The sequence below is a fragment of the Mustela putorius genome, unplaced genomic scaffold, assembly GCF_011764305.1.
Source record: "Mustela putorius furo isolate JIRA1106 unplaced genomic scaffold, ASM1176430v1.1 tig00537350_pilon_pilon_pilon, whole genome shotgun sequence".
Taxonomy (NCBI): domain Eukaryota; kingdom Metazoa; phylum Chordata; class Mammalia; order Carnivora; family Mustelidae; genus Mustela; species Mustela putorius.
The window spans coordinates 24,585,683-24,613,405 of NW_025422471.1; the positions used below are offsets into that span (position 1 = coordinate 24,585,683).

The 27,723-nt window shown below is 43.8% G+C and overlaps 1 protein-coding gene across 4 annotated transcripts in view; it reads right to left on the bottom strand.

Annotated features, from left to right (window-relative positions):
* PDE8B (phosphodiesterase 8B) overlaps positions 1–27,723 on the bottom strand; it is a 264,201-nt gene that overhangs the window by 215,046 nt on the left and 21,432 nt on the right. For 2 of the 4 annotated variants that reach the window (XM_045074482.1, XM_045074481.1), the window contains exon 1: positions 19,133–21,139. The exons of the other annotated variants lie outside the window; for them this stretch is intronic. In XM_045074482.1, coding sequence (XP_044930417.1) covers positions 19,133–19,489 — 357 coding nt within the window. In that variant the 5' untranslated portion in view covers positions 19,490–21,139. Of the gene's footprint in view, positions 1–19,132; positions 21,140–27,723 lie in introns of those variants that run through there. 4 annotated transcript variants of the gene reach the window in all.

Below are 27,723 nucleotides of genomic sequence, written 5' to 3' on the forward strand. Positions count from 1 at the left end.
AGAGAGAGTACAAGTGGAGGGGAAGGGCAGAAGGAGAGGGAGAAGCAGACTCCCTGCTGAGCAGGGAGCCTGATGCAGACCTTGATCCCAGGACCCTGGGATTATGTCCTGAGCCGAAGTCAGATGCTTAACCGACTGAGCCACGCAGGTGCCCCTAAAATGGTCAATTTTATGTTATGTGAAATAAATCTCAAAGAAAGTCTGTGGTGTAACACTTCATACCTAGTGTTCTATAGTAGGACTTGCACTCAGGGACCATGTTACAAGATTCCAAGCATAAGACACAACTGGTCAGGGGCTCCCTACCTGTGGTCTTAGCTTACGGAGATTCTAACACCAATTTTTCTTTTATCAAACTGTTTGTAGGGAAAATGAATTCTGTATTTGATTCTGTCTCCTATCACTGAGGCATATGGTTTGCCTAGAAAGTAAATTTACATAGTGACACTGATTAAATTATGAACATAAACACTGTAAAGAACACTTTGAGTTAAGCTCTCCTGTAGTCAGTCAATAAATTTACGAACCTACATACATACTTACAGACCTCCTCCTCCTCTTCTTCTTCTCTCTCTCCCCCCTCCTTTGTCCTCTGATCCTGAACAAAGATGTTCTGCCAAAACTAAGCCAAAACCTGGGCATCATTCCAAATTGTTCCATTTCCCACATCTGCCTTGTCCCAACATCAAATAACTTCTTGATTTAAAAACGTAAAAATCTACTGCCTCTTCTCTATTGCCACCACTTTAATCCAGGCTTCCTTCATCTCACACCATGAATTATTGTAGAAACTATGGAAATCAATCTCCCACAATCTTCAATCAAAGAATGACATCACTGCCTTGCTAAAACCTCCCCATGACTCCCCTGATGACATCCTCATTTTCTTTTCAGCCTTGCAAAGAAAACATCCCCAAATCGGACCTTCGCCTTATATTTCTGACTCATGCGTCTTCCACACAGTTTCCGCTGGACTACTGGATGGTGGTCCTCAGACATTCCGTCCTATTTTACCGCCTCAGGGTCTGCTCATGTTGTTCCCCCTTCTTAAACATCCCCCTCTCATACTTCCTTTCCCCACTACCAAGTTAATACATGCCAAATTAATCTTTATATGTCCTTGAAGAAGATTACACTGAGACAATGCTTTACTTGAAAAGCCATTTCCATGCCAGGCTGAGTTGATAATTTTCCTTCGTGTTCCTGGGGAACCCCACCTCTCTCAGACACTACAGAGCTATAGGAAACACCAGTACAGCAAGCTGACCCTAATATTTCCACCTCCTAGTATCCACACCTTTGTGTAATCCCTTCTTCTTGAGTATGGACTTAGCCTAGTAACTTGTTTCTGATCAACAGAATACTGTGAAGATGATGGGATGTCACATCTGCAACCAGGCTACACAAGACTGTGACCACCATCGTCCTGTCCCTCTTGCTGGCTTTGATGACGCATGCTGCTGTGTCTAGGAGGTTCACGTGGCAGGGAACCAAGTGTGGCCTCTGGCCAGCAGCAGGCAAGCACTGAGGCCCTCGGTCTAAAAGCCATTAAGGAATTGAATCCTGCCTACAGCTATGCCACTAAGCTTAAAGAGGAGCCTTCTCCAATCAGTTCTGCAGATGAGACCTAGCCCTAGCCAACCCATTGCAACCTTGTAAGAGATGCTGAGGCAGAGGTCCCAGACAGGCTATGTATGGATTCCCAACCCACAGAAACTGATCATAAATGTGTGTATCTCAAGCCACTATATCCGTGGTATTACGCTATATAGCAATAGAAAATACTTATTTCTGTCTCTCTCTCCATCCTAACTAGAACAGAAACTTCCATAGGGAAGGAGTCATCGTATGCATCTTTGTAACCTAAGTTTAACAGAAGTGTTTGATATGCAGTGAGACCCTCAAAAAATATTTGTTGAACTCCTGAACTGAACCAGTCTACCCCAAAATTTCTCCATGTCTGACAACCAAGCTGCCTTAGTTTGACAGTGCCACCTGATGCTAGCACAGGGAACTGTGACCCAATCTCAATTCTCCTTAACTGGGGCGAATAAGGAATTCTGTCTTCCTTCCTTAATGGCACAGAGTGAAGGTACTCCACCTTTAAGAGTGTCTCTTTTGCACAGGCATGGGTGTATATCTACTCTTTATATCATTTTCTCCATCTTTTAGCTTCCAATCTGCACCCTCCATTTCTCTCTCCTTCTTTCATATTTGCATGCTCTCTCTGCTTCTCCCTATCTTCCCCCACCCCACCACAACTTCACTGCCCTTCCTCTTTCATTCAAATACAACTCGTGAGCCAAGAAAATGACATTGAGCGTTGCTAGTTGATAAAGCCAATATATCTATATAAGGGGGAAAAAAAAAAAAACAAGACCCACTTATAAATGATATTAAACATGAGAAAGCATTTTAAGAAAAGTATCTATAGATCAGACATGGGATTCTATCGCAAAAATAGAATTCTATGTTTTCGTAAAGATTTATTTATTTATTTAAGAGAGTGAGGGCATGGGGGGAGGGAGAGACTCTAAAAGAAGAAGACTTCTCACTGAGCATGGAGCCTGATAGGCAGGGCTAACTACTACAGACCTGAGATCATGACCCTGGCCAAAATCAAGAGTCAGTTGTTCAACTGACAGGGCCACCCAAGTACCTCTAGAATCATATTCTTTTTTTTTTTTAATTTTTATTTATTTAGTTGACAGACAGAGATTACAAGTAGGCAGAGAGGCAGTCAGAGAGAGGAGGAAGCAGGCTCCCTGCTGAGCAGAGAGTCCGATGCGGGACTCGATCCCAGGACCCTGGGATCATGACCTGAGCTGAAGGCAGAGGCTCCAACCCACTGAGCCACCCAGGCGCCCCTAGAATCATATTCTTAAAACATATAAAATAATATACATCTATGAAAAAAACTTTGATTTTAGGTCTTAATGATTAAAATTAAGATAAGGGATTGCTTGTGTTCTAAGTCCTTATGAAGGCTCAAGGAAATTCTTTCAAACAATTCGTGATGCTGAGTGCCCTGTGGCACTCCATGGGTGCTGACAGGATTGAAGACAGTGTCAATGCATAGAACTTTCTTGTTTTTTTAAAGATTTTATTTATTTATTTATTTCACAGAGAGAGAAAGAGAGAGGGGGAGAGCACAAGTAGGGTGAGCAGCAGGCAGAGGGAGAGGGACAAGCAGGTTCCCTGCTCAGTAAGGAGTCCAATGCAGGACTTGATCCCAGGACCCTGGGATCGTGGCCTGAGCTGAAGGCAGACGCTTAACCCACTGAGCCACCCAGGCGCCCCCACAGAGAACTTTCAACTAAGCAAAGATGAAATGGCAGACCACTTTGCTGCCATGAAAAGGTGTGTTTACCACTGTGGGGACCAACCCTTTCTAGAAAGTTTGTCTCCTTGAGATCCCACATCTCCAAGAAAACGAAACTATTTCTGGGTTAAAAGCAAAAAAGAGCACGTTGTACACCCAGAGAAGCTTCTGCTAAAGGTACTAAGCTTGAGCTTGAGCAAAACCTGTGTGACTAATTTACAATTCCTAGAGAATTAAAGTGTTTGATGACACTTTTCTACATGATAGGCAGAAATTATTGCCCCAGATTAGGTAAATATGGCCTTTCTGGAAAAGAATATTTCATTATTGTACTAAAAACAATTTAGACTTTGAAATACAAAAAAGATATCAGCACAGGCCCATTCTCTGCAGCAATACTTATAATAGCAAAGAATAATGGAAATAATCCAAAATCTATCAATGGAGACTGGTTGAATAAGCTATACTACAGCTTATAATGTAAAAAGACATGAGGGATATCTACTAATTATGATGGAGTGATCTCCAAGATATATTGTTAAGTGAGGAAAGCAAAATGTAGAAAAATGAGTTAGTGTGCTACCACTTACCTAAGAAATAAAGGCTATAAACATATCTTTGTGTGTAATTAAAACAATGGTATGAAAACTATAAAAATTTTAAAATATATTTACCTATTTGATGGTGGGCATAGAATATAAGCAATAGGGATTAAATCTGACCATCTCTAAATATACCGTATTGTAAAGATTTTACTTTGTAATGTAAATAATTCATATTATTATAACAAAATTAAATTTTAAAAATTTAAGATTAAAAAAAGACCAAATCAAAAGTAAAATGAAATAAATGAACATAACTGTCCTTAACTATGAGTTAGTCACTAACCATTCCACTGTTAGAATTGCTACACAAAAAGGAACTGATTCAAATCACTTAAAAACACAATAATTTTCCTGGTTCATTCTTAGTAGAATACAATCTGATGTCAACAATAACTGGAAAAAATACTAAGCTGCTTTCAGTGATGATTCTGAGACTGTTACGGGTATACTAAGGATAGAACAAATGAGGAATTGTCCCCCATGCTGTTCAGAATCAGTATTTATGTCACAGGGAGAAGATTAGAAATTTAAGACTAATGAGGTTAAAGTAAAGCCCTGTGGTCCTAAATTTGAATTGGAAGTCTAAGTAAAAACTTGTGGTGCATTTTATTGCTTAAAAAAAAAAAAAAACTTTTTCCTGGCTGTGTCTACTTAAAAAGCCAAGAAACAATAACCAGTCCATTAGCAATGACTACTCCACTGCCCAGATCATGTCTCTAAATACCCTCTTTCAATAAAAAGAATTAGGTTCCTGAGAGAAATTGCTGATTCCAGATCAGGGAAAGAACACGATGAAACTGGAACATCTTGTCATACCATCAGGCAAAAAAAAAAACCTATCACAGATAACTAGGAGCTAACACGGTTCCTCCCAGTAGCCAAAGATAGGACAAGTGAGCATCAGCAAGAACAATAACCACAACAGACTGGGCTATGTCTCATATTCATAAACTGATTAAGTATATAGCCACACCACAAACACTATTGGAGGATGGTAAAAACCAAATCACTATTTTAAAACCTGGTAAATAATAAAATAATCAAGCATTTACCCTACCTTTCTCATATGAACTGTACTTCAGGATAATTAAATAGTTGATGAAAGGGAGGTTCTCCCTATGGAGGGAGTATTGTAGGAAAAAAAAAAAAATGAATGGTAGACTTTTGTAATCCCCAATGAATGAGTAGATCTAGACAATGATCATGAAACATTACAAAAACAGAGAGAACCAGCCATTATGTGCCTCCTGATGGAGGTACAAAGCACTACCTATAAAGTAGTCTTGTCAAAATAAATATGCAAACAAGCCTGAATCCTACTGAAATACCTCTAGATGAAAGTACCAACACTATAGGGATTAAAAGTCTAGAAGAACATGGTACCTGATACCGCAGGAATGTCATCAGCAAAATCCAGACTGTGGGAAACTCTGATGGACAAATGACCCAGTTTTGTCAACACACAAATTGTAAGGTTAAAAACAGATAACCTATAGATTAAAAGACACTTAAGAAACACATCAACCAACGAGTGGATCTTATTCCAAAGATGACTCAAACAACAATTTTTAAAAAGACATTTATGAGACAATTAGGGAAATGTGAACATTATCTTGGTATCTGATGATATTAAGGAATTACTTTAATTTCTAGGTATGCTAATAGCACTGTGGTTATTTTTTAAACAGTCCTAATCTCTTAGGGTTACATGCCGAAATACTTACAGCTAAAATAATATGATATTTTAGATTTGTTTTAAAATAATCCCAGAGTAGGGGGGAGAGTGGGTGGTGTAGATAAAAGAAAAGGCTTAATTTTATAACTGTTGAAGCTGGGTAATATGTACATGAAGTTCCATTATACTATTCTCTCTATTTTTGTATGCATTTGAACTTCTCCATAATAAAAAATGTTAAATGACAAGCCTTCAAACATCGGTTTATATATTGTTATCAACAGTAGACAACACTTAACAGAGCGAGGTTGAAAGCTAGCAGTCATGTTTATATATATGTAAATTACACCAACAATTGTATGAGGCAGTGATTTTTATTATTCTCCTTAGACAAGGTAAGAAATTGAAAATGAGAGAAGTTAAGTCACAGAACAAAGTAAATGGCACACATGAGATTATAACCTAGTTCTTTCCGTCCTCGGATGCCACGTGTCCACTGGGAAAAACAGAAACCACTGTACATATACTAAGCAGAGAGGAATCAATGTAATTAACTATTTATAAGGTGCTGGAAATTATGAAAGAGCCAAAAGAAGATAGAGCTGAGCTGGAGAAACAAAAGGTGAGAGGATAATATCCAGACGTCAGAAACCCTGGCCTGGAACCATCCGACCACCCTCCTCCTCATCAGAGATGCCAGCACCATCTCTCTCCAAGTTCTCCCACTGCTGCTCCGCAGGAGCCACTGCTCAGATGTCTGCCTTCCTCCCACTCCCAATTGCCTACCAGGACCTCCTACCTCCAGGATCTAAGAGAAGACCAGTTGGCAACAGGATCTGGAAGATGCAGTTTGTAAATTTTGAGCCCCATGTCAGACGAAGGAGACTATCGACGAGCAGGTATGGAGTGAAGAAATAAGAGACTAATAACCAACGATGGTGCCGTACTCTCTGTCAGGTTACAAGATCAAACTGCAATGGCACAATTTAGAACTCTGATGTGAAGGTTCACTTTCTTCCTCCCTTCCGCCACCGTAATTCTATCTTCCTCCACACAGTAGCTACAATGTGGCCAGTGAGCGCTTAGAATGTGCTGGTCTATATTGGTATGCATTAATATAAGTGTAAAATACATTCCAGATCTCAAAGACCTAGTTACACACACGTGCGCGCGCACGCTCGCGCACATACACACACACACACACACACACACACTCATTCCTGGGAACTGAGAAGGTTTACAGGGACTGTACATCTGCTACACTTGCACCAATCTTTTTGACCGTGCATTATTCCCAATTTAGAAGAAGTTAGCACAGCTTCTCCAAGGTCACAAAGCTTGTATAGGGCAGAGTGAGAATGCAAGCCTGGGCTAGTGAGTTTCTTCCCATAACCCCAGGTAGTCTTTTTGTAGCCACAAAAATTACATGAAATGAGCTGCACTGGGGCCTTGCACAGTGGATCCTCGCAAGCTCTGTGATGTGAGTGGTTTGATACGACTAGGAACAGGCAAGCAGGCACGAAGGCCTTCACCCGCAGGTGCTCAGCAAGCCCTCCTCCACAAAGAACGTTTTCAGAATAAGGACATAACTTAAGCAACTTAGCTGAAACTCTTCAATTTGAATTGGCTCCCTCTGATCAAAAATGGGCAAGGTGGACAGCCAAATTGTATAATCACTGCGGTGAGTTAACACACATCAAATAAATGTGTGATCCAGAGTGATTCATAATGAGTCTAAGCCAGCAAACAAAGAAACAAACAAACAAAAAAATCTTACCACCTTAGAAGAACGCTAGAGAATCAACTCATTATTTTGAAAACAAAATAAGAGGGAAAACTGGCGTCTTCAACCTGCTTTCCCTACATAAATTGTATCCCAGGGAAACCAAATAGTTGGTGAGGAGAAGTTTTCCTTCTTAAAGACAGGCAGCTAGTAAGAAGAAATGTACAATGAGAATATCACCATTTTATACCCCCTAATGATCAATTAATGTACACAATGATCATTACTACTGGTTAGCATCACAGCAAAAAAAAAAACAAAAAACAAAAAACAAACACATCCATGTGTTTCCTGTGGTGAAAACACAGTATCACTGAAAAAGTATTCTTGCCCTACACACCCCCACAAAAATTGAGCATAATTTGATCAAACCTGTCAATCTACCTGCAAGTTTCTAACACAGAAGGCACAAAAACACATTAGGTCCACTCCAGCAAAGCAAAAAGTAAAATGCAGAAGGACTATCCACAGGACAAACAACCGAGGGCCCTCAACAAATTAAGTGCAAGTATAAAGATAGAGCCATGGGGAACCTGTGGATTCAGTGAGACTTAAGAGATCTATCAATCACTTGTAATAAGTGAATTTTATTTGGATACCTACAAACTGTAAAAACTAACAACGCAATTAGAAAACTCGAGTCAGGGGTGCCTGGGTGGCTCAGTGGGTTAAAGCCTCTGCCTTCAGCTCAGGTCATGATCCCGGCATCCTGGGATCGAGCCCCACATCAGGCTCCCTGCTTGGCGGGGAGCCTGCTCCCACCACCCCCCGCCCCCCCGCCCGCCTTCTGCCTACCTGTGATCTCTGTCTGTCAAATAAATAAATAAAATCTTTAATTAAAAACAAAAACAAAAACAACTCGAGTCATACTCAGTAGTTGCTATATAGACTGTTTCTGTCCCTGCCAAATTTAGGTTTTGAAATCCAAACCCAGTGTAATGGTATCAGGAGGGGCTGCACAAGCCTGGAGGGTGGAGCCCTAGTGGACACAAAGGGAATTAGTGCCTTTACAGAAGAGCTCCCAGCCAGTGCCCGCCCCACTCTGCCGCTAAGGACTAAGGACGCGCTAAGAAGATGTCTACTGATGAACCAGGAAGCAGCTCCTCAGCAGACACGGAATCTGCTGGTGCCATGATCTTGGGACTTCACAGCCTCCAGAACGGTGAGAAGTAAACTTCTGCTGTCCAGAACGGCCCCGTCGATGGCATATTTTTGTTGTTGTTATGGCAGCCTGAACTAAGTAAGACAGCTGTCATTCAATTTTTTGGTGTGTAATGGTTTTGCGTTTATTGACTTGCTTCTAAGGATTCTTAGGAGTTAAAAGATGTAAAGTATTTGTGGGTAAAACAGAAAACAAGGCCCTAAAAGAAACAAAATAGACCCCTTTAGTGCCTCTGGAGATGAACTAGCCCAGATGAAAAGAGGACGGTGTCACAGCATAGCTCTGAGTCCCTAGGGGTGAGATCCTGGTCCCTGCACCCTGGCTCCCTCCCTCACCTCCTCAGAACAGGCAGGAGCACCACTCCCTGAGGGGAACACCACAGGTTCTCCCTCATCTGCTTCATTGTCCTCTAATTAAACCCGCTTCTCCCAAAGGACACGTGTACAAAAGAAACACTAGCTCTAATTCAATTTTACGTTTCTCTCACAACATTGTAAATATATTCCAGCTACATAATGGTCTGAATACTTTTTTGGGCTAACCTAGAAACCTAAATGCCATGTATAACATTGCTTCTATATGAAAATCCATTCCTGATACCAACTAGGTGGCTTACAAAGTATTTTTGTCACATAATCTGCATATAAAAGCTAGGGTTGTCCTTTCTTTCTTTCTTTCTTTCTTTCTTTCTTTCTTTCTTTCTTTCTTTTTTTCCTTAAATTCAAAGTTCTCACCTTTGACATACAGAAGAGGTTCTGGCCTTTTGCCCCATCTCCCTCCGTCTTCCAGAAAAGCGGAACAAAGGTGAGGGGAGAACCTGCCTGCAGCTCTCCACCTTGTCATACTCTCAGGGAGGTCAGAAGAATGGACCACACCCGCTTCCCTTCACCAGCTCCTCCCAAAGGGACGTGAAGGCTCCCTCTTCCCTCAGCCAGTCCTGAAGCCTTGCTGTAGTCTCCTGGCCCTAAGGGGCCAGATCATTGCAGAGAGAGGTGGAGGCTCTGGAAAGCTCACCCAGGGAAAACACCTGTGATTCAGCAAATGGACAGAGAAGCTGACTACAGGGACAGAAGGGCCTATGAGTGTGTGAGGCCCGGGGTTGGGGGGGGGGGCACGAATGTGGCAGGGGTCCCAGAACTGGCTTTGCAAACTGAACCTTATAGCTTTGGGAGGAACAGGCAGGAAGCTTCATGCAAAGCCATCTCTCTCTCAGCCTCCTGTCCCAGCACCCCTTCCCAGAGCACGTACATGGGGGGAACTCCCTGGAAGGCAGTACTAACCAGTGCTGGGCCGCCACTGACCACACCGGCCCTTTGCTCCATTCTACTTTTGCTTGGCCATCATTGTTTCGGGAATCACTCTCTCGAGGGAACTCTGGAAAGGAGATATTGTAGCCCAAGTTTGTGTTCAACTGTGGGGAAAAGAAAACCTTTCCGTTCCAGCTATGGCTCCGATCAAAACACTCCTGAGGCTGCTGAAAATATCAACAGATGGAGCAGCTTCTCTTTCCTCACAACCAGTTTCTAGGCCAAGACTGTCCATCAGTTTCAGAAGCTGGAAATGAAGACGACTCTCGAATGGCCCCCAGACTACGTGGTGAGTGCGGGTTGGGCCACTGGGTGATTACTGGCCTCCATAAACTAGTCCTTTCCTCTCCCTTTGGCCATTGCTCTTGCTTGAGGCTCCCTCAGCAGGAGCCCTTGAGTGGACAAAAGCCCCAACTAGTCTGAACTCATCACCCTCCAGTCTAGAGCTTTCATGTTATTTGTAGCCCAGACGTCAGAAAACAGCACTTTTCTTTTTATCCATGTTACCCTGCATGACAGGTTGCTAAAAAAAAACTCTCACGTGCCTTCCTGTAGAAATTTCCAACACTCAGGGTCTTCTCTGTTTTGTGACTCACACAAGCAATGCCATCCCTGTAGCTAATCCTTATACCTTCATCTGAGAGAAAACGGGCCTTACATTTACAGTATTTCGGTTTTTTCCAATAGTATACTACATCTGACACCACTGAAATACAGCAGTATAAAAACCAACAGTGCTCATGCAAAATGGCTTTAAGCCCAGTTGGAGATGAGCTTTAGGTTATAGATTTACACCAAAGAATCCCACACAGAACCACCTTAAGATAACACCAAGGCCCTGATCTTTAAAGGTCAAAGCTTTGCGCAGGTGCAACGCTCATGCAACACTCCTCAAACCCCAGCTTCCACCTTCAACTGGCAAGATTCTACCATGTCATCGCCTTTGGGGATTCAGCGGATGCAGACCAAACCCATGTCTGTGGCAGCAGTTTCCAAAGCTTCCAGATATCACATCTATATTTAAACCCAGTTAGTCACCTACATTGGCCAAATCAATCTACTTGTAAGTGGAATACATTTTCCAATAAAAGACAAATATGTGTCTCAAAAATGTCAAAATTTAAAGAGCCAAAATCTCATTTTAATTACCAAACCAGAAATCATAGCAATGGCAGGATTATTAGGAGCTAATACTCGTACAATGCTTACAAAGTGCCAAGCACTGTGTTCAGTTAAAAACAATGACAACTGTTCTGCCAAAGCTTCTCCAGTTCTGTGCATTTTGTATTCTCCACTCATCTCAAAACAACACACCAGTTCAATCTAATAGAAGGGGTGACAATGAATGCCTTAGAGAAACCTCAATCACAAGGCCCCCTGGCTGTCCCCCACCCACCACCAGTCTATTACCACTCCGCTCTAAGTAACGCGCCCCAGTTCCAGCAGCACCCACTCTGGGGTCCTCAGGCTGCTGTGAGAGGCCCTATAGCTCAGTACCAGATTTGGAGTTGGATTCGGACAATCTTATATTCAAATGTCAGCCCTCACCTTGAGCAATTCAGCCCGACTTTGGTGTCTCCTCTTCTTCATATGCAAAATTTGTAATTTTGTAGCTCGAAGTGTGTTTATGTAGATTGGGTGAAACAGTGTATATGAAGGGGTCCCCAGAAAGCAAGGACTTGACTAATACCTGATATTATTATATCCGTTCTACATACCTTGTTGCAAAATGTACAAACCATACAGGAAAATGTGAATCACCTCAGAAATAAGGGGCAACCATGAAATATTCTTTCACCGATGGATTATCCAAAAGTAACAGAATCTCTTGATTTTTATTATAGCCATCACAAGCTTCTCAACTACTTTTCTGTGAACTGTCCCTAAGGGGGCAGAAAAGAAGAGATGAAAGAAGATAATGATAATGAGTAAGGCATCGTAATCCTAAGCAAATGCTGGCTTTTATCCACCACTGGGAAAAGAGAGAAAATGGAGATGAGGCTATCAAGGGCCAAATCTAAAGCAACCTGTATTGCAACTTGTTAAAAAGTGGTATTTTCTATCAAAACATAATAATTGCCTAGACTTCCACTGTGTTCAAAGTAACCCCTTTTTCTAAAAATGAGCTCCTGGGCACATTAAACTTTTCTAAGTCTGCCTGAAATATACATATTCTTTACTGAACATATCAGCTTGTAAACACATAGTAAAACTCATTGGTCAACTTTCTGAGGCTGTGGAGAAAGGGTACAGAGAGAAGGAAAGTATCAACTGAGCAAAAATGTAAACTAGCTAAACTGCATTCCCACTGAGGGAGCTTTGAACTTGAGAAAGAATACTTTCTCCCCCCATTGCCTCCTCCTAGGCTTGGAGATCACAGGGAGAGGGAGTAGTGGGTGAGGGGCAGTGGAAATGATAGAAACATGTCGTATAGACCAAAAGCATGTGTCTTCCAAAATTCCACTGCAGCCCCAATCCTGATGGTATTTGGAGGTGGGACTTTTGGGAGATAATTAATTTTTTTTTAAAGATTTTTATTTATTTATTTGAGACAGAGAGAGAGCAAGGTGTGAGGAGGGGCAGAGAGAGAAGGAGAAGCAGACTCTCCCAAGCACAGAGCCTGATGTGGGGCTCAATCCCAGGACCCCGAGATCATGACCTGAGGCAGATGTTTAACTGACTGAGCCACCCAGGTTCTCCTTGAGGTTACTAGATTTAAATGAGGTCATGAGGATGGGGTTCTCATTGATGGGTTAGTGTCCTATGAGAGGAGGAAGAAACATCAGAGCTTGCTTGCTCTCTGTCATGTGAAGACAAAACAAGAAGGTGGCCATCTGCAAGCCAGGAAGAAAGCTCTCATAAGGCACAGAATCTGCCAGCACCTTGATCTTGACTTCCCAGCCTCCACACAGTGTGAAATAAAAGTCCATTGTGTACGCCCAGCTGTTGATGGTACTTTGGTACAGCAGCCCAAGCTGACTAAGAAAATGCCTGAGCAGAGTCAGGGAGGAGGGTGAAATGAAGAGGAGGGTATGTTTTCAGCAATAACTTAAAAGTCTCCAAATAAAGCAATTGGACTCATTTTAATGTTATTAGTCATTAAATAGGAAACATAAATAATACATTAAGTGGTCATTTAAAAATGCCATTATTTCAGAAAACCAAAATCGCCCAACGCAATTTCAGCTTACCAAGGTACCTCCAATGACATCCAACATCTTTTGACACTCATTTCAGGGAGCCTTCTGGAGTAGGGTCAGAATAATCTCTCTATCCCACTCTGGAAAGCCACAATCGATGGGCTCCTTTGCTCTCTGTTTTCCAGGTGTGTTTGGACAAAAATGGTACTGGCTGGAGATCAATGGAGGGGAAAACAATAGCAAGGAGGCATCCACTCCTTGGCTCTCCATGCCAGGCCCAGGCCTCCAATGGCTGCAGTCCTCCTTAAGACCACAGCTTCTGGGGGCTTCCCTGACCAAGAGGTTTGGTTTCTCAAATTCCCATAACCATTCCCTAATGTTACCTCTTCAAGGTGGTGACAGTACCCTCCTCTTCTAGTCTTAGGGGGCTTCCACATCATTTCTTGACTTCTTTTCATCTGGCCTGCACATCTGAAATAGTCTCTTCAGTAGATTAATTTCAGTTCAATCCTTATGCATACGCAATCTGTTTCCTACCCAGATCATTGGACCAGGTGCGAGGAAGACCTGAAGAGTCAGTCTTGTCTCACCTGGGTGCCAGGTTTAATTACAGCCCAGACTCTGACTGGTCACTGGCATCCCCTGTGGGAACTGAGCTCTTTACACTCAGCAGAGAACCTCACACAGAAAACAAGTAAACGCCTCCTATTCCCCAGTCAGAGGTCTCAACCTAACTTGACAGCGGTCACTCTTGTTGAGCTCCTGAATTTCAAATCTGACTTGCCCACCTACCCCTGAAATGCTCACCTGCTCCTCCAGACTCTGGACTCTGTCCTCCCATCCAGGTCCATAGGGCTCACTCCCTCCTTGCTATTCTGATTCTTGGCCTTAATCCCTCACCAGCCTGGTACTATAGGTTCTGTTCTGCCCTCACCAGCATGTCCTATCCCGCTTTAGCCCAAGTCCTGCCTGGTGATCACCAAGGATGATCTTTTCTTTTCTTTCTTGAAGACTTTATTCATTTATTTGACAGAGAGATAGAAGAACAGAAGCAGACAGAGCTGGGCAGAGGGAGAGGGAGAAGCAGGCCCCCCGCTGAGCAGGGAGCCTGATATGGGACTTGATCACAACACCCCGGGTTCATGACCAGAACTGAAGGCAGATGCTTAACCGACTGAGTCACCCAGGTACCACGTGGGGGAAATCTCCATAGAGAAGTACCACCTCTGAAAGTCAGGATCTTACACTACATTATCCTTTGTGGTTTGGGGACTTAACTAGCAAAATCAAAAGTGAGAATTTCCTGGTACTTCTTAAAAATTAATTTCACTACTGAGGAAAGCAATGAAAATTAGAAAGATTTGCTCACTGACTATAATTAATACATTGTAAGAAAGGAGAGGGACTGAACTGTGATGAAATGAGCTATGGCAGAAAATAAATCCGAGTTTTACTAAATCAACTTGGAAGACTCACTTGGGCTTACTAAACTTTATGTTCCATTTTAAAATGAAAAATATGCCTGGATGGCTCAGTGGGTTAAGCCTCTGCCTTCAGCTTGGGTTGTGATCTCAGGGTCCTGGGATCTAGCCCCGCACAGGGCTCTCTATTCAGTGGGAAGCCTGCTTCCCCACTCTCTCTACCTGCCTCTCTACCTGCTTGTGATCTCTCTCCCTCTCTGTCAAATAAATAAAATGAAAAATATGGTGAAAATGACCAGCAAGACTCCAAAAGCTAAGAACTAAATATGAGCCAATATTATGTCACATTGACCCATTTTTCAGCTCCTCCTGGCCTTGCATGATGCAGGACAGGGCCCCAGCAGGGCAGAGGTATGGGAGAGGCTGCGATGGCAACGCAAGCTATTGGGACTTACAAACCCAGTGGATCCTGCGGGGAAGTCCAACCTCAAAAAACCAGAGTGGGTCAGCTACCTGGTGCACACTCTCCACACTTGGACACTTTCCAGCTAATGTTGGAGGCTCGGAGTTTGACTTCATGAATGAGAGAGTGGGCTGCCCCTACAGGAGTAAAGGACAACAGAGGCAGGGCTATGACTAGTACCCCCAAATACTTTCAATACTACCCACTCAGCTAGAGGTAGCCCCAACCTAATTCATTTGGCCAACAGTCAATTCAATTCTTTCAAAAGCAACACTAGCATATCCGAGAAACTTGTTAAAAATCCAAAACTCGGAACCGACCCAAGACCGACTAAATCAGAAACTCTGGGAGTGGGCTAAGCAATCCACATTTAAGAAGACTTTCAGGTGGGGCAGCTGGGTGGCTCAGTGGGTTAAAGCCGCTGCCTTCGGCTCAGGTTATGACTCCCAGAGTTCTGGAATCGAGCCCCATATCAGGTTCTCTGCTCGGCAGGGGGCCTGCTTCCTTCTGTCTTTCTGCCTACTTGTGATCTCTGTCTGTCAAATAAATAAATAAAATCTTTAAAAAGAAAAAAAGAAGAAGAAGACTTTCAGGTGATTCTGATGTGCACTAGAAAGCACCGACGTAGAGAATAGATAAAAATGACTTTTTTCACAACAGTTCTACCCCTCCCCCAAATAATTACCAAAATTATTATTATTTATTACTATTAATTATTTACCAGAAGGTCAGAAAAATATTTCTTTTCCTTTTATATACAATCAATTTGGGACTATCCTCACTGATTCAGAAAGCCATGGAATGGATAACAAAGTCATTAATCACTGACTTAGGCACAACCTCTTATGAAAGATTCACCATCCTCACTCATTAGGCTTTACTTACCAAACTTCAGGGATATTCACTGAATCCCTGGCATCTACAACAGAGTCTGGCACAAATACTGGCCGAGTGAATAAAAGGGCACAATGAATGGAGTTCCCGAGAAAGAGGGAGCTGGTGATGCTGCCTATCAACACAGAATAATTTGGAAACTAACAATGGCCTGTGCCTGATCCACAAAACAGCTAATGCATGTGCGCGCACACACACACGCACACACACACACACACACACCCCGCCAGAGATGGCTGCAAGTCTACTGTACTGTCAAAACTCTTCTCTACAACTGGCTGCCTAGTCCCGGCTGCCTCCCAGCTGCAACAGCTGGTATGAGAAAAGACTTGTAAGAACCAACCCCCGCCCCCCCCAGCCCTGATCTTCCCAGAGAGAGGTTCAACCATCCCCCTGAGGATTTCTGAACAAGAATTATACAACTGGCACAGTATGAGGAGTGAGCATTCTGCAGGAGTCTCCTGTTGGAGTACTATTTTTAAAAAGGCAAACAAGAGGGAGACAAATTGCAAGGAAGTTGCATTTTTACAGCAATTGGGAGAAAAAGCTCACTTCTTACCAGAAATGGAAACCCATATGATATCACTGTACTGCATATGAATTATTAATGTTTATCATTTTTTTTATAAATTAGGTATTCAGGAAGGTTCCTGTTGACGTCACGTTTGACATCATAATGCTTCATCATTCTAAAAGCTTAATGAGATTAATTATTGCTAGAAAAAAGGAGAGAGAGATCAAGCACACATTTTTGTACTCTGGGGAATACCAGAGACCAAGTAGATAATGAGAATATGGTCTATAATTGATGTACAAAGAGGAAATTAAAAAAGAAAAACCATTATGACCCACTACCACTGTAAACAGGACCAAATAGCAAGGACTTTATTTTTTTCCCCTGAGCATTTTGGAAAAGGGCAGCGCAGAGGAGGGGTGAGCAGTCCGGACATGGGTGACTAGCACCTATCTCAAACTGTTAAGGCAGAAGAATTCTTATTCTAAAAAGATATGAAAACAAAGTTTTTATAAAATTATCTCATCCACAAAAAGTATGGAACATGTGAAGATAGAAAAAGATAATATAACCCTGAGTCACAAGTCCTAAAAGGATACTATTAAATATATTAAAGCAATTCTGTGATAATAATTCTGTATGACTTGTCTAAATAATAACTCTGGTCTCAAATCTAATTTCAAATATATAGTTTCTGAGATCTACACAGACAAATTAGTGTTGAATCACTGAACCGGCAGTTTCATTCCCAACATTCTTAGTACAAGGTTGGAATGAATTAAGCTCTTATTTGGAAATCCTGTTGATAAAGCAATGTGAGTTGAATTCCTATTCAGGTCAAACCTTTAACGCTTCCACCAAGTAGCAATGATATTTATACAAGTTTATACCAGATGCTAATAATTGGGACTCATTTTCCCTCCAGTTTTTTCTCCATTTGCTAAATAACCTCTTGAGGGAAGTATTGAAACATGGAGAATGAATTCATTCATTATTCCTTCTTTCATTAAACAAACATGGAATAGCCAGAGTCGCCAGGTATTAAATTGGGATTCTTGGTACTATGAAAGGGAGAAATATACAATTTCCCTCACACACCTCTGAAAAAAAAAATTACCACAGAATTCATAAGTTGTCACCATTCTGAACTACTTCAATATCTTCACATTGCCTTTTCAACAAGAAGGCAAGGACTATTTTTTAAAATAACATCCCTATTTAATTATCCCACCAAATATATCATTTTAACCCCATGAAATTTCTCCTGATGCTTTTTAAAAATTTTTTTTACTATTTTTGTGTGTGTGTGAACCAGTGTGGGAGAGAAAAGCTTGAGAAAAGAAAAAGATAGTGTTTGACACATGCCTCTGTAACAAATGTTCAATTGGTAAGTTGTACTGTCAGGAATCCAGGGCTCCAGCTTTGGATATTCTATCATCACATGGTTAAGATTCAAAAACTAGAAGAGAAAGTTTATACCTGGTACGTGGTAGGTGCTCAGTAAATGTTTTTTTTGTGTTATCATGATTATATTAGTATATTACATGACTGTTACCAGAGAAATACTACCACTATAAATAAACTCAGGTAAGCTTCATGTTACAAAATCGGATCCTGTTATAATAAGTTCACTAAAAGGAGCTTTTGGTCTTCCAGACTCAAACCAACTCATGCCATCCTTCTCTTCCCCTTTCCACTGAAAGCTGATTTGATCCAGTAAAAGCCAGGTGCCTATTCACCCTAGGCCAACTGTTGAATAACTTTTCAAGTACTAAACATAAAATTTTCTCTGCCAAATAATTAATTAATAACAGTCCCCGGTAATCTATTGACCATGTAAAAGCTGTAATTCTAAACAACATGCAGAGTCATATGGATGTATTTTTTTCCCCTGTGCACAGTGGAATGTGCCATTGTCATTCTGTTTGCTACAATGATAAAAGGCCCAGTGGCCAGACTTACACAATGAAAACCCTCTTCAATTTCACAGTATTTTGAGAACATACAGGAGGGCACTATTAACACTATCATTTTTCTTCTGTCTTTAAGAAATTGCTAGTGGCTGCTTTAATGATTTAAACACTTTTTTTCTCCCCCACTTCCTCAAAATCCCACTCTCCTGTGAGATGAGAGGTATGTTCAGAATCTTCGTCCTCAGCTGCACTGCAGTGGACACCGCTGCCCCTCATGGTACCTCAGCTGACCCTCCAAACTCACAGCCAGGTGCCCTCAATTATGTCCAGGAGGCGGCCAACCCCAGGAAGGCACAAACAACAGGTTCCACTCTGGTCCTCTTCCTCTATTCCCTTCCTACATCTCTCCGCACAACACAGACGCCCTCATTCATTCACAAATCCCCACGCTCGGCCCCTGTGGTGAAGACTTGGTGCAGCTGGCTCTCCCAGGTAAAAAGCTGTATCCGAGGCACTACCGTATCCCTGCACCCGGTCTGCACCATTCACCTGCAAGGCAGGCGGATTCGAGCCCGGAGCTCAGATTTCATTCAGCCAGCCACCAGAGGCTCTCAATGATACCCACCCCACCTCCTGAGTTAAGGGAACCACAGCCTTCCTTCCCTCAGTGGGAAACGGGGCCAGCCCACAGGCTTCCCACCGCGCTCCCTTCTCCACGGGTCCCCTGGAACCAGCTCCCAGGACCCCTCCAGGGGTCTCTTCTGCTCGCATCTCCTGGGCCCGCATCGATCCCACACAGGAAAAGTAAACTCCTCCTTAGTGACAACCTCCCAAACCAACCGCGTCACGGCCACTCAACTCTGCCGGAGCCCCCTACTCATGCCGGCCCCGCCCGGACGGGGCGGGCAGCCCCCCACCAGCCTGAGAGTTTACCTTGACGCTGGTGTAGCTGGTCTGGGTCTCGGCCTCCGCGCTGCTGCAGCAGTGGCGCCTCCGGCCCCTGCAGGTGGTCGCGGCGGGGGCTGCGGAACCCGCGCTGCTGCTGCTGCTGCTGCTCCCGCCGCTGCCCAGCTCCGCGCGGGCCCTGCGGACCCGGGCGGCGCCCGGGGGTCCCGAAGCGCCGCTCGGGGGAATAACGTCGGCGGCGTCGGTCTGGACGAAGAGGCCGTGCGGAGGGGCCGCGGGGCCCAGCGACACGCTGGTGGTCTGGCGGGGCGAGTTGGACTCGTCCGAGTCCCGGCAGTAGATCACGCCGCTCTGCGAGACGTGGATGCTGGGGGCGCAGCCCATCCCTCAGCCGGGCTCCCCCGCGCGCCGGCCCGCGCCCCCGGCCGCCGGGACCCGGGGCACCCGCGGCCACCTGCAGTGAGGGGGCGGGCGCCTCGGCGGCCGCGGAGGCACCAGGACTGCGCGCCCCCCGGCCTGCCTGGCCGCCGCTCCGTCGGGCTCGCCGCGGCGGCTCCAGCCGAACCTCGGGGGGCTGCGCGCGTCACCCCAACTTTCCCTTCTGGGCCATCTTCCTCCCCGAGCGGGAGAGCGCGCACACACAGCGCCCCGCGCGCACCGGCGGCCGCCACCCTCCCTGCCGCGGCGCCCCAAACACGCTCCCCGCGCCTCCGCCTTCCCCTCCTCCCTCGGCTCGGCCCGCGCCGCCGCCCAGCTCAACCTCGCCGGGCTCCCGCGCCCGCGGCCCCTGGGCCAGGGCGCCCGCCCGCCTGCACCTTCTTTCCCCACTTTCGGTCCGCGTCCGTCCCCCTCCCGCTCTCGCTCCCACCCTCCTTCCTCTCCGAGTGCTCCCGCTCGGGCCCCACTGCGCCCCCCGGCCCCGCCTGGCGCTCCCCGAGCTCTCCAGGCTGGGCGAGATTATATGACTCGGCTCGGCCCCCAGGGCCCCAGCGCGCTGCAGCTGGCACCACGCCTCCGCGCCCGCCCTCCTCCTCCGCGGTCCGAGGCCTCGTTCCTTCTGCGCCCGCTGCTCCTCGTGGCAAGCACCCCAGGTCGGCCCTAAGGGCTGTGCAGCCCAGGGGAGCCCTGCAATATGCCTCTTGCCCCTCACCAACACACCGTACCACACCCCTGAGCAAAACACCAAGACGCCCCTCCCTAACAGCCCAAGCCCACCCAACTGACTAGCTCTCCTCTTGGCGCATTCAGGTAATTAAGGAGAGACCTCATGCTTCTGTAGTCCGCCCATCACTTCCCCCCCGACATGGTCTGAGGACTGAGTCTTCAGAAGTCCATTCCATGTCTAACCTCAACATTTGGAGGTTCGTGCTACGGAATGAGAGACCCTGCAGAGGAAGGAACCCTTAAACACACAAATTCCCTTAAGATCCTAAGATCCATACAAGGAACAGAGAAGCTGTCCCTGTGCTCTGGGCTTTTGCCTCCAGAGTTTTCACCTCCTGCTTGGATGTTACCTAATTTTTACCCTGACTTCTACCCCATCCAGCCTCCTGTTGTCCAGGGCTCTCCCTTTGGGCTGGGCATTCAAAACTGCCTTCCCTCACTTCCCCAGGTGAGGCATACATGGGCCAAGCTTCACTCAAGGAGAATAAGATACCTTTAGAAGCAAGGCTGCCGTTCAATCTCCCCATATGTGGATTTGAGATGCGAGACACCACTGCCATTCATTCATTGGCCCTTTTAGTGATTCCTGCCTGCTGCCACAGTGGCAGAGGGGAGAAATGGGGTGGCCTAAGAAAGGACTCAATCTAGAGTTGTTTACAAGGGCAAGGGCAAGAACACAGTCATAACGCTAAGTACAAAGAAGTATTCAATTTGAAATAATTTCTTTGCTTCTTCCCTTCCTCTCTTCATACCATCGACTTTTAGAGTGGCTGAACACTTCAAATGACAGCTCCTAACCTTTCTAGAAAAGCAAGATGTCACCCCACATCCCAAATGCAAATACAGAGAAGGAAAAGATCTAGTCTAACCTAATTCTATCTTTGTTTCTGTTTCTCAGTTTAGTACTCCAACCTTCCACCTTTTTGTCTTTTTTTTTTTTTTTAAGATTTTATTTATTTCACAGACAGAGATCACAAGTAGGCAGAGAGAGAGAGAGGAGGAAGCAGGTCCCCCGCTGAGCAGAGAGCCCGATGTGGGGCTCGATCCCAGGATGCTGGGATCATGACCTGAACCAAAGGCAGAGGCTTTAACCCACTGAGCCACCCAGGCGCCCATTTTTTTTTTTTTTGATGGCATGAAAAAGTCTATCTTTGGTTGGTTATTGCAGAAAAAGTCTATGCTATATTTCTAATGGACAAGCAAATTGCTCAAAAAATTTCTGGGCAGGTTAGGTTTCTCCAAGAAGCAAATTCTACAATGGTGTTTAGCAGGCCAAAAAAGGGTTTTTTCTTTCTTGGAATCTACAACTGGAAGGGAAGGAGGAGGGTTGGGGGAAGAGATTGAACTAGGCTGTGGTCTTAATAAAAGCCTTAGCTTTCCCTAAAGTGTGGCGGGGGCGGGGGGGTGGATTCTGTAGTTGGGGTGAGGATTCAAAATTGTCCTGAGGTAAGGCTGGGAGGATGGGCCCTTCTATTTCCACAAGATGCTTGTAGGCCATCTCAGCAACTGTGCAGAAGGTGGCTCTCTTCAGCTGAACCAGTCCCCTTAGGAGACCAACAGCTGAACTGAAGGCTGTCTGTTGGCAGCTCTCCCCCAGCCAAAGTGGTATTTCTTTCCCGGCATCATGACCTCTTCCACAGTTCCCTCCAGGCTCCCTGAGTCCATAATTCCTTGGCCCTACCCATGCCCATAAGAGCACCACATTAAATGGTCAAGACAGATAAGAGAGATAATCATTCATTTGAAAAAGGCCCAAGTCTCAAGGCTGCCATCTGCTCTGCTTCCAAGGGACTGTTCGGAATCTGAGCAAATACCATCAGAGTTAAATTCCAAAACTGCTGCTCTCCATACCAATCCCAGATTCATGTGAAATCACGAGTTAATCATTCCTAAAGCTAATCTATGATTCACTTCTATATGATCATTTCAGTCATCCTTCAAGGAGTACCCAGGGGCAGCTTTTTGTGAAACTTAGAGCCATGTTAATTGTCATGCTACAGTGACCACTTCAGAGTTTCCTCTAGGAATGTGGTCACTATGAGGAAACCACTCAGAGAAAAGGACCAATCACTGGCTGAGGGTTTTGAAGACAAGAAGATAAAACAGCAATTACCAGCAGTCTTCTGGTGGAGAACACTAGAGGCTGGATCATGAAGGGACAAGTCAACCAGAAACCAATTCAGGTTGATCTTTCTGCATTTAAAAAAAAATTAAAAGAACAACAAGAAGATTAAGCCTTGAAAAAGTAAGTAACATCAAGGTAGCTATCAAACAGTATGAAGCTGCTTTAGCATATTAATTGAACACTTTGTACTGGGACAAGTGCCTTTTTCCCTGAATGCAGCTCTTCTCAGCAGAAGATGGAATGCACTAGGTATACATTTTTCCACCCATTCCCAGAGCAGCAAGAGTTCCAATATCTTCCGCAGACACAGCTCCCACTGCCAATGCTGATTTAGTAAAAGGGAAAAAAATAATGCATCTCTATCACCTCCAGCAAGTGTTCTCAATGGGCATGTGTAACCTGTCCTGTTGTGGGCACAGTTCTGGTCACTGAAACATGTGCAAGTGAAGGAGAAATGGCTGAGCTGAAATCATTCCCTAGTTTTGCTCTGCGACCTGAGTTCTTGCTTGTATACGTGATTTCTGGACTGATTCCCATGTCACAATCTCAATGCATTCCAAGACAACAGTAAAACCTACCAGCTCAGACACTGGAGATAACATTTAGGCTCAAGTTACATAATAGGGTCAGAGAAACCAACATTATAAAAAAAAAATTTTTTTAATTAAGTGGGAAAAATATTTAGTTACAGTCAATGACCAAGAAACAAATCAAAGCAAACAACACCAGAAATTTCTTCAAAAACTGAACCTCAGATCTGTCCAGGGACCACTGAATGGCCTGTATGTTTTATACTGATGTCAAATAAGAGCTTATTCCAGAAGTAGGACCCAAAGGCACTGGAAGATCATGAATGGTTAAGGTCTTTTCCCATTTTTCTAAACTGTCATGACTCTTCCAGAACTCCTCTAAAGAAGCAGAAAATGGGATTAATACATTCTGCATGACTCTTCACCAGAAAGGTTAAAACAATAGCAGCTTTCTGATTGATCTTTAGATAACCAAACATTTAATCAACCAATCAACCTTACAGAGCTTCTGGATTCAAACTACATTCTTAATGGTGGAACTTATTGGAAATCTAATCACCTGGTAAGTGAAATGAGAGACTCTGTTAAGTAGTAGCCTGGTACAGTGGAAGGTTCATTGAACTCAGAGTGAGGAGGGCGAATCCGACACCCACTGCTGCCTTCTAGATCTGTATAACCTCGGGCAAGTCACTTAACCTCAGGGCCCTAATTTCCTAGAGACTCTCCAAAATCTCTAAATCACCAACACTTGGGGTATGCTATGAAATTTCTACTTCCTTTTACTAAATGACTTTTAATTTAGAATAGTGGAATCCCTGAATACAAAGAGTGATATCAAACCTAACTGCACATCAGAATCATCCTAAAGAATTTGTCAGAAATAACAACAGTTCCCTGGTCCCATCTCAGAGACTTGGATTCAGGGGTCAAGGACAGATCCAGCACCTGCCAGCAAAGAAAGCAAGTTCAGTGTACCCTTTCCACAGATTCCTTTGGGGAACTAGAGTAGAAATCACAGTCCTTATAAGAGCCTACAAAACCCTAGCTGATGTGGCCCCTGCCTGACCTTTCTCAGCCCTCTTCCCTCTTGCCCTGGCTCTCTCTGCATTAGCCACCTTGCCTCCTTGCTGCTTCTCCAGGACGCTGAACCTTATTACCAGGGGCTCTTGCCTCTGACTGTTACTCTGTTCCATCAAATATTAAGGGCTTACTTCCTCACCTCCCTTAAGTCTCTGCTCAGATGTCGCCTACACAATAACTCCTGTTTAAAATCACAACCCACTTCCCTCCATTGTCTCTCCATCATTCCTGATTCCCCTCAGCCTGCTCTATTTTTCTTTCTTCGTAGCACTTATCACCTTCCAGCTTATTATATAATTAGCTCATTTATTATTATGCTGATTGTCTATCTTCTCCCACTAGAACATAGGCCCTACTAGGGCAGGAATTTCTTGGTTTCTTATTCACTAAAGGATCCAAAATTCCTCAAACAGTGCCTAGCACATAGTAGGCGTTCAAATATTTGTTGAATAAATGAATGAATTTTTTTCTATTTCTTCCTCTTTTGCCTTTCTCTTAACTGTTATGACTCAAATTGGGTATTTTTCTCTTTTAATGAGTAGAATTCGATGTTCTATGCTCTTAGTTTTTAAAATCAGTTTGATCTGATAATCCTCCGTTTGGTAATATACATCAGAAAAAGCCAATGGAATAAAATAATAACTTATACAAAGATGTTTGTAACACTCTTTGCAGTAATGAAACTGGAGATAATACAAATATCAAAGGCTTAGGGAATTGCTAAACAAACTCTACTAAAATGTCAGAATATCACTGTTTAAAAGTGCATAATGAGGGGCGCCTGGGTGGCTCAGTGGGTTAAAGCCTCTGCTTTCAGCTCACGTCATGATCCCAGGGTCCTGGGATCGAGCCCCACGTCGGGCTCTCTGCTCAGCAGGGAGCGTGCTTCCCCCCTCTCTCTCTGCCTGCCTCTCTGCCTACTTGTGATCTCTGTCTGTCAAATCAATAAAAAAAAAACTTTTTTTAGAAGTACATAATGAAATAATGTTAGGTTAAAAATATATGGTATATGGAGATTGATTACAACTATGGAAGATGTGTATCTATCTGTCAAGGTTCCTAAATGGATGTAAAGTGACACAGAGAAGAAATGGAGCTTAATAGATCTCGCTTTCTGAAAAACTGAATACAAAAACAATGTAAATGAATAAGCATTATGTTTCCTAATATCTTCTCAAAACAATTTAGCTCAATATATTTTCTTCTAGGAACTCCCACTGATTTTTTTTATCCTTCAGACAGAAGACAGAAGATGGGGAAAAATAAAGAATCAGAGACAGAGGGAAATAAGACAGAAATTTAATGCATACATATCTACAAAGAAAACACTGAGCCCGATACACAGTACAGAGGCAGAAAGAAAGTGAAAGATAAAGAAAGACACAGGGAGCCACTGTTGTGGTGAAATATTCCTACCAAGTGGGTGTACAGATGTAGGTCCTTCAAGAATAAAAATTTTGTTAAAAGAATAAAAATAAGTTATACATTTAACTATAGGTGCATCACTTCTTGGACCTTTGGCCATGGACCAAATGAAATTTAGGAGACGCTCTGACTGGCCCAGAGGGCAGTTTTCTCATGCCAGTTGTAGAAGATGCAAACAGAGAAGATATAGAAAGAGATGCAGCTTACATCCGACTTCTGAAGGTCAGCATCATCGAAATGGAATCCACTGTGCACTGGACCCTGAATCCATGCAATACAGAAGTGATCTGTCCTTCCCATTAACAAGGACACCTCGGGAGGGACTGGGTCAAGACTGAAGAGGGACTCCAGAATATCCTCGCCATTCACCTTCAGGATTCTCTTGGACTTAAATAGGCTATGAGAGATAAAACACTCATTTAAAAAAAATCTTGTAAATACATTTCATAAGAGTATCAGACATTAAAAATAAATACAAATAAAACCCATAGTATAGCCCTACTCCAAGGGAGCTTATAGAGCGATCAAGTACATGGGACTTAGAAGAAATGACAGAGTGTAATATGTGAGTGTTAAAGTATAAGAGCAAAAATGAGTGATACAATCCAAGACTTGCTGGAGAAGGGCCGTGTTAGCTAGACCTCCACTAGGAGGAGACTTTTCATATGAGGGAAATAGCATGAGCAAAGGTACTGAGGCAGAGCTAACTTGGTGGATCCATAAGACATTTAGCAGATGAGCTAACTAGACAGTGGCTCCTGAGGTGGGGATGATAAAAGTAGAAGGGGAAGAAGGAGACAAAAGATGGAAGATCCTGATACTCCTACACGTAAGTTCTAGCATTTGTAGGAAACTACCATTTGTAAGGAAACTTTCCCAATGTGAAAATCTAGATTTATAGGACAAATCCATTGTCATACACAATGGATTTGTGTTTGTCAAGTGATTAAATGTTGGCTTTTTAAAAACAGTACACTGCATGGCTTCATGAATACTCATATAGCACTTTGTGTTTTGGGGTATTCAAAGTCAGGGTACAAATTATTAATTTACAAGTCCATCAATTCAATCTGGCTTAAGGTATACATTATATAAAGCAAAACACATTTGTTTCTACATTAGTGTACAATTTCCTGAATGCCTCATGGGTAAGAAAAATGGTCAAGTTTCTAAGCAGGTGCTCCTCTGCCTGCATGTCCTTTGCTAGGCATACCATCTGATCCAAAATATTTGATTCCACGAGGTGAGGCCAAAGTCATTCATTCATCGATTCATTCATTCTTTGATTCATTCATTCAGCAAATTTTTTTTTCATTCAGCAAATATTCACTGAGTGGCTACCATGTATCAGACAGTAACTGGGGACTTGGGGAACAAGACAGAAACAGTCTCTCACATCTATGGAGTTCAGAAGGTTACAGAAGGTTGGAATGACAAACAGTGGTGAAGGTTATACAGAGATCTAAAATGCATTGCTGTGAGAGAGAGAGACTGGGATGGGCTTATGGACCTTTTCTCAGCAGAGACAACAGGTAAATTAAAATTCTCAGAAAACCTTGCCAAAGGAGTATCACTCTTTTTCATCCATCCATCCACCCATCCACAACGAGAACACTGTTTGAGTACCCACTCCTGTACCAGACACTGTGAGCGGCACACAGAAGTAACAGTCTCAGCACTCGCTCTCAGTTGCATGAGGAACACAGACATGCACACAGAAAGAATGTGTTCACACTTGCTTTGAAAAAAATAATCCAAGCCCAGAGAGAAAGATCACTGTGGGTGGAAGTGATGGTGAGACGACGGAGTATGAGACTTGGAAGAAAGGGCAGGATTTGAATAAGTGGAAAAGAGGACATTCCAGAAAGGATAACGGAAGCGAAGACCTAGAAGTGGGAGCAAACACACACCCAATGCTCACAGAACAATAAAGCAGATTATTCAAAAGCTGTGCGGTGCGGGGGGAAGAGAAGAACATTATTTTGGCTATGACCAGGGTAGGCTATGACCAGGGAATCAAACGCCAGATCAAGGAGTTTAGTAAAATCCTAGTTATTAGGAATCACTGTACATTAAACGTGCTGTTTCACTCGAGGGAGCCTGGTTGCATATTCGAGAAGAACTGGTGAAGGGAGTCGGGAACGGGGGTGAGCAGGGAGCTATAATGAGCCAGGGATGACATAATAAGGACTGGTATGAACTGCATCATGCCTCCTCCCCGCCGCCGCCACCAATTTGCATCGAGGGCCCTGACCTGCGCTGTAATTGTATTTGGAGATGGGGCCTTTAAGAAG